Raw genomic sequence first — 6347 nt, forward strand, 5'->3', positions numbered from 1 at the left:
TCAGGGGCTGCAGCAGGGGGCGTAGCCATCTCAGGGGCTGCAGGAGGGGACGTAGCCATGTCAGGGGCTGCATTAGGGGGCATAGCCATGTCAGGGGCTGCAGTACGGGGCATAGCCATGTCAGGGGCTGCAGCAGGGGGCGTAGCCCTGTTAGGGGCTGCAGCAGGGGGCGTAGCCATCTCATGGACTGCAGTAGGGGGCTTAGCCATCTCATGGACTGCAGCAGGGGGCTTAGCCATCTCAGGGACTGCAGCAGGGGGGTTAGCCATCTCAGGGGCTGCAGCAGGGGACATAGCCATCTCAGGGGCTGCAGCAGGGGACGTTGAGTTGTCAATGGTCATTGAGGCTGTCGACTCTTCTGTGGACGTCAACCTGGGGACTTCTGCAGACCTTGAGACCTCCGTGGATGTGGAGACCACCTCAGGAGCTGCTTTGGTGGCTGTGAGACCGTCCGTGGTCGTTGAAGTGTCCGTAGTCGTCGAAGCGTCCATAGTTGCCGAAGTGTCCGTAGTCGTCGAAGCGTTTCCAGTCGTTGAAGCGTCCATGGTCGTCAAGTCCTCTGTGGATGTCAACATGGGGACCTCTGTGGATGCCGAGTCTTCTGTGGACATCATCCTGGGGACCTCTGCAGACGTCAAGTGTTCTGCGGACGTCAACCTGGGGACCTCTGTGGACATCGAGGCTGTAGCAGACTCTGGATTGGCTGCAGCAGACTCTGGACCAGCTGCAGCAGACTCTGGACCAGCTGCAGCAGACTCTGGAGACTCTGGACCAGCTGCAGCAGACCCTTCGTATGAGTAGTGGTGGATCAGGTGTGTCTGGTAGATTCAGTGGTTGCACAGGTGAGTTGGAGGTGGATTGAACAATGATTTGCTCTTTAGAAGACCTTATTTTATTGAGCATGTGGAAATACTCAGGGATCTGAATGAGTCCGGGTATAGGCAGTAATAGTCTCTCAGCGATGAAGTAAGTGGTGTACTGGTACTGTGGATCTAGGTTGTGTGCAGCAGAAGTGAACAGTCTTTGGAGTTGTGTGTTTAAAGTGACAAGGTCAGCGGGAGACTTATCAGTAGAGTTCACATACTCCCTGACCGACATGTTAATATGTTCTGGTGACGCAGCTTCAGGTGAGCCACAGCTCGCCTGCTTCTTTGGTGAGTGAGAGGTCGGGTGCCCCTCCTCTTGTGAAACTCCCCACTGCTCCTCTGGCTGTGTGTGGGACTGCTTGGGGAGCACCAAAGTTGTAGAGGAGGAGGAGCCCTTCTGGACCCTCTCGGTACCGCAGTAAACAGGTGGATCGTGACCGCTGGCATCAGAGTTTTCTGCGTGTTCGGTGGAACGATATAGGATCTGACGTCCTCTTCTACGATGATGGTGGCGAGATGAAGCATTTAGAGGAACAGTATGAGGAGCTGGTTGTTCCAGCGACTCGGGTGACGGACTGGACTCGCTGGGGCTTGGAGCGGGGGTGATAGGAGACAAGCGCGCAGTATGCGTCTCTCCTCAAAAACCTCCATAAGAATCTCCTTCATGCCAGGGGAGTCACATAGTCCGGGGAGGCAAAAAAACTCTTCCATCATATCCTCAGTAGCTGCCCATCTCAGTCTCAGATCGTGGGAGGAAGCCACTGTGTCCACATAATGTCGCGTTACTTTGTGGAGCTGCTGGAAGTCTGCTGTTGTCAGTGCCGCAAGGAACCCAGATGGGAGCGGTGGACACCAAGGTCCCTGATGGAATTGGTGGACACCAAGGTCCCTGATGGGAGTGGTGGACACCAAGATCCCTGATGGAATTGGTGGACACCAAGGTCCCTGATGGGAGAGGTGGACACCAAGATCCCTGATGGAATTGGTGGACACCAAGGCCCCTAATGGGAGCGGTGGACACCAAGGTGCCTGATTCAGCCTTTATTTATACAGGTTAATCCCAATGAGCCTATGAGCTTCAAAGAGGTGGACATCAAGGTCTTCTTCTACATTCTTGGCTTCCTTGGACTTTTAGCTGATTACACAAAATCCTGATGAAACTTTAATCTTTGAATATGACCCTAATTAATGTTCAGTCTGTTCATTTGAGCTTTTTTCACCAGAGAAATTAAGTGAAATCATGTCCTCAGTTGTTGCGTCAGTATTTAGACATTGTTTTTCATACGTCATCACATTTAGACAGTTGGGACTGTCTTTTTGTCCAATCCAATGATCCTGGCTCCTGTTTGTGCTCCTGCTTGAGGACTTCTCATCAACCCATGTCTACAATAGATCTAGGGTTAGAGATGAGTGAAATCAGCTCTGAGAGCGGCTTGTGCATTGATCGGCCTCATGTAGGTCTCTGCCTGCAGGTAAATAGTGTTGATGAAGCCGTGTTTGTCTTGCAGATGAGATTATTTGTTGACCTTTCAGTGGAGATGCTGCTGAATGATTCTTCTCCCAATAAAGTGATTTTACACCAGGTTAATTAAGGATCTCACTGAGATTCTGGAGAGAAGCAGAACTGAATTGATGCTTATTCCTGACTGTTCTCCCTCAAAAATAATCCAGGCTGTGGTTGAGCATTGTTCTGCAGATGTTTCTGTCTAATTATGTAAAGTAACACATGTGGTCTTGAGATGGACCCATGGAGTAGGGTCAGATATCAACCAGTAAGGAATTATTTCTCTGTGTGTCAACAAAAGGAGTGTTTCCTGTCCTCAAGGCAGAAGATCACTGCCATCCCATCTTCATCACCTTCATCACATTCATTCTTCTGAACAGAGATTTCTCTTACAGGAAGGTGGAGGTGAGACCAGCAGTTCCTTCAGACCGACCTGCTGTCTCTGATCTGGTGAAGAATCTGGACCTGAACCAGTCTATTTTACAGGACCTGGACTGTTTCTACAGGACCCGCAGTGACCAGGTCAGTTCACCCTCGTCCCAACTCGTCTCCATAAGGTTCAAACTGTGGTAAGGACCTTCAAGCTTTAATTTAAAGGTCCAAATCTGGTTTTTAGTTAAGTTCAAAGGTCAGGAACAACTTGGGGTTCAAAGTGTACAACACAGAACCCAAACAAAAAGTTCTGTTCATCTACACTTGTTTGGTTGTGAACCCTGATTGCTGCTGATCTGTTTCATGTTGCTGCTGATCTGTTTCATGTTGCTGCTGATCTGTTTCATGTTGCTGCTGATCTGTTTCATGTTGATGTGTTCATGTGTGCTCATCAGCTCACACAGACTCATGTTCGTGCTGCTGTTCAACGTATTGTTTTTATGCTGTTAGTGCTTAGTGTATGTTTAGTTCATGTTTATCTTAGTCCATATCCATCCATCCATCCATCATCCATCCATCCATCCATCATCCATCCATTATCTTTTACCCGCTTATTCCATTTTGGGTCACGGGGGTCGCTGGTGCCCATGTCCAGCAGTCACTGTGCGAGGGGCGGGGGACACCCTGGACGGGACTCCAGTCCATCACAGGGACACTTACGGACATTTTAGCATTACCAATCAGTCTAACATGCATGTTTTTGGTCTGTGGAAGGAAACCGGAGTACACGGAGAGAACATGCAAACTCCACCCAGGAAGGTCCCGGGCCGGGCTTTTTTTCATTCAATCTTTATTTATCCAGATTAGTCTCATTGAGTCACGAGGACTCGTTTTCAAGAGAGACCTGTTTTAGACGGACAACATATAAAGTACAGACAACAATAATACGAAACATTTTTTTAATTGAATAAAAGAAGTTATAAACAGTCAAATCAAGATGCTGCATACTATAAAATAAGATAAAATACTAAAATTGTAACCATCAACCTTCTCACTGAAGTAAAATTTATTTCAGTATGAACTTATGAGATTTACAAATCATTACATTCTGTTTTATCAGGGTTATGATGAGCGAAGTGCTCTGTTAGTAAAATATGGAACAAGATGTGTAATAGCACGGTGGTGCAACTGGTAGAGCTGCTGCCTCTCAGCGAGCAGGTCCCTGGTTCAAACCCCGGTCCAGGGGCCTTTCTGGGTGGAGTTTACATGTTCTCTCCGTGCATGCGTGGGTTTTCTCCGGGTACTCCGGTTTCCTCCCACAGACCAAAAACATGCATGTTAGACTGATTGGTAACTCTAAATTGTCCCTAGGTGTGAGTGAGAGAGTGAATGGTTGTTTGTCTCGTTTGTCTCTATGTGTCCCTGTGATGGACTGGAGACATGTCCAGGGTGTCCCCCGCCCCTCGCACAGTGATTGCTGGACATGGGCACCAGCGACCCCCGTGACCCAAAATGGAATAAGCGGGTAAAGATAATGGATGGATGGATGGATGGATGGATGGATGGATGGATGGATGGAAGATGTGTAATGTCAGATGGAAAGCTCTGTTAGAAGTTGAATTCTTTATTTAACTCTATGTAACTCTGTGGCCCCTCTGTCTTCATGTCTGGAGGACATCAAAGCCTGGATGGCTGTGAACTTCTTAAAGTTCAATGAGGGAAAGACTGAGGTGATGGTCTTTGGAAGCTCCACTGAGACTCCCAGTGCAGATGTTGGTTCCTTGGTCCAGTACATCAGGCCAGCTGTTACAAACCTGGGGGTCAGTTCCATCTGAGGCAGCTGAAGTGAAGCTGATTCTTTCTCAGCAGCGTTTCAAACAGTAGTTCAGGTCTTTGTGACCTCTCAGCTGGACGACTGTAACTCTCTACAGGAACCAGTGACTCGTGTGTCTCTCAGTGTCAGAGGGTCCAGAACGCTGCTGCACAGCTTTTAACTGACACATGAAGGTTTGACCACATCTCTCCTGTTTTATCCTCCCTGCTCTGGCTGAACCTTCCAGGATTCATTTTAAATTATTTTATTTGTTTTTAAAGCTCTTAATGGGCTGGCCCCGCCCTATCTGTCCGAGCAGCTGCATCACCTCTGGATCCCTCAGGTCATGTGACCAGCTGCTCCTGAGTGTGAGCTCAGAGGAGACCGTGCTGCTGCAGCTCCTAAACTGTGGAACGACCTTCAGTGAACATCAGACTCTTCCCCGTCTGTTTTTATAAACCCTTCTTAAAACCATCTCTTCTCCATGACCTCTGACCTCTGACCCCATCTGACATGTTGACCTGTAATTATTTTAATCAGTTTTATTATCTGACTGTATGATTGTTGTACTGTGTGTACAGCACTTTGGTCCTGTGGGTGTTTAAAGTCTATCAATAAAGCTGATGTGGGATTTGACAGGAACATGATCAGAACCCTAGCTGCAGAACTTTGGATCCACTGAAGACTTTAAAGAGGTTCTGGACACCCAGATAATAAAGAACCACAGTCCAGTTTAGAAGCATCATTAGAGACAAGATGTTTGTCCTCTTAGTGACATGGTTCAGGTCCTGGAACCAGACAGAATATGTGGGAACCAGTGAGTTTCTCAAGGTTTTTCTTCAACACGTGTCGTTTGAGCAAAAAGAGACGAGTTCAGAGACAAGAACGATCTGTCTTTTCTCTTTGTTCAAAATGTCTTCATGACGGACTGAGACTGCAGGACCAGGTGAAGGTCAGGCTGTCCTGTCTGACAGACACCCAGCTGTCCTCGATGCCACTGCCACTACTACTGTCCCTACTGCTGTCCCTACTACTGTCCCTACTGTTGTCCCCACTATTGTCCCTACTGCCGTCCCTGCCTCTGGTCACAGCTCAGCTGATGGAGGTTGTCCTGTTTGTCAGGGATCGGTGCCGCTGCAGGCCTTCATCACTCAAGTTGACGGTGAGGTCGTTGGGATCATCATCATCAGAGATGAGCAGGTAAGTGTTTCCACCTGTCCATACGGGCTCAGACCAGCTCAGAGGAACTTTGGTTGTAGATCGTTCAGCAGGTGCAGCGTCTCATCCAGACGCTAACCTACAGGAAGCAGTTGCATCATGGGACAGTTTGTCTTTGTCTGTTTGTCAGGATGTCGAGTACCTTCGTGCTCGCTTCAACTTGGAGAACTTCATCTACTTCAGCCACCATCGGTACGATGAGCACGCTCACGTTCTCCACCATGTCCTCAAATGCTGCTTCCAGAACCTCGCCACACACCTGTTCAAGGAGGTCCTGAGGCTGGCCCACAAAACCTGCCTGTACCACAGAGTCTACCTGCCCCGGTACCAACAGGTGAGTGCAGAGGGGCCTGGTCAGGAGGTCAGCTCATGCGCTCTCAGCTCACACCGTTTCCTTTTACCACACCCACAGACGACTCACTTCCTGTCAGAGTGCCCAGACAAATACGATTTCTGAACACGAGGTTCACTGAAGGAGCTAAAACTAGCATAGCAGAAGCTAAAACTAGCATAGCAGGAGCTAAAACTTTCATAGCAGGAGCTAAAACTAGCATAGCAGGAGCTAAAACTTTCA

The 6347-nt window shown here is 48.5% G+C and overlaps 1 protein-coding gene across 1 annotated transcript in view; it reads left to right on the top strand.

The window, feature by feature from the left end:
• Positions 1-6347, top strand: part of cfap61 (cilia and flagella associated protein 61) — a 41679-nt gene that overhangs the window by 9916 nt on the left and 25416 nt on the right. Inside the window, exons 6-9 of the mRNA XM_037685232.1 lie at positions 5-791; positions 2766-2892; positions 5678-5755; positions 5904-6107. Of these exons, the coding sequence (XP_037541160.1) occupies positions 5-791; positions 2766-2892; positions 5678-5755; positions 5904-6107 (1196 nt within the window). The remainder of the gene's footprint in view (positions 1-4; positions 792-2765; positions 2893-5677; positions 5756-5903; positions 6108-6347) is intronic.

This window comes from Nematolebias whitei, chromosome 12, assembly GCF_014905685.2.
Source record: "Nematolebias whitei isolate Nwh7 chromosome 12, NemWhi1, whole genome shotgun sequence".
Lineage (NCBI taxonomy): Eukaryota > Metazoa > Chordata > Actinopteri > Cyprinodontiformes > Rivulidae > Nematolebias > Nematolebias whitei.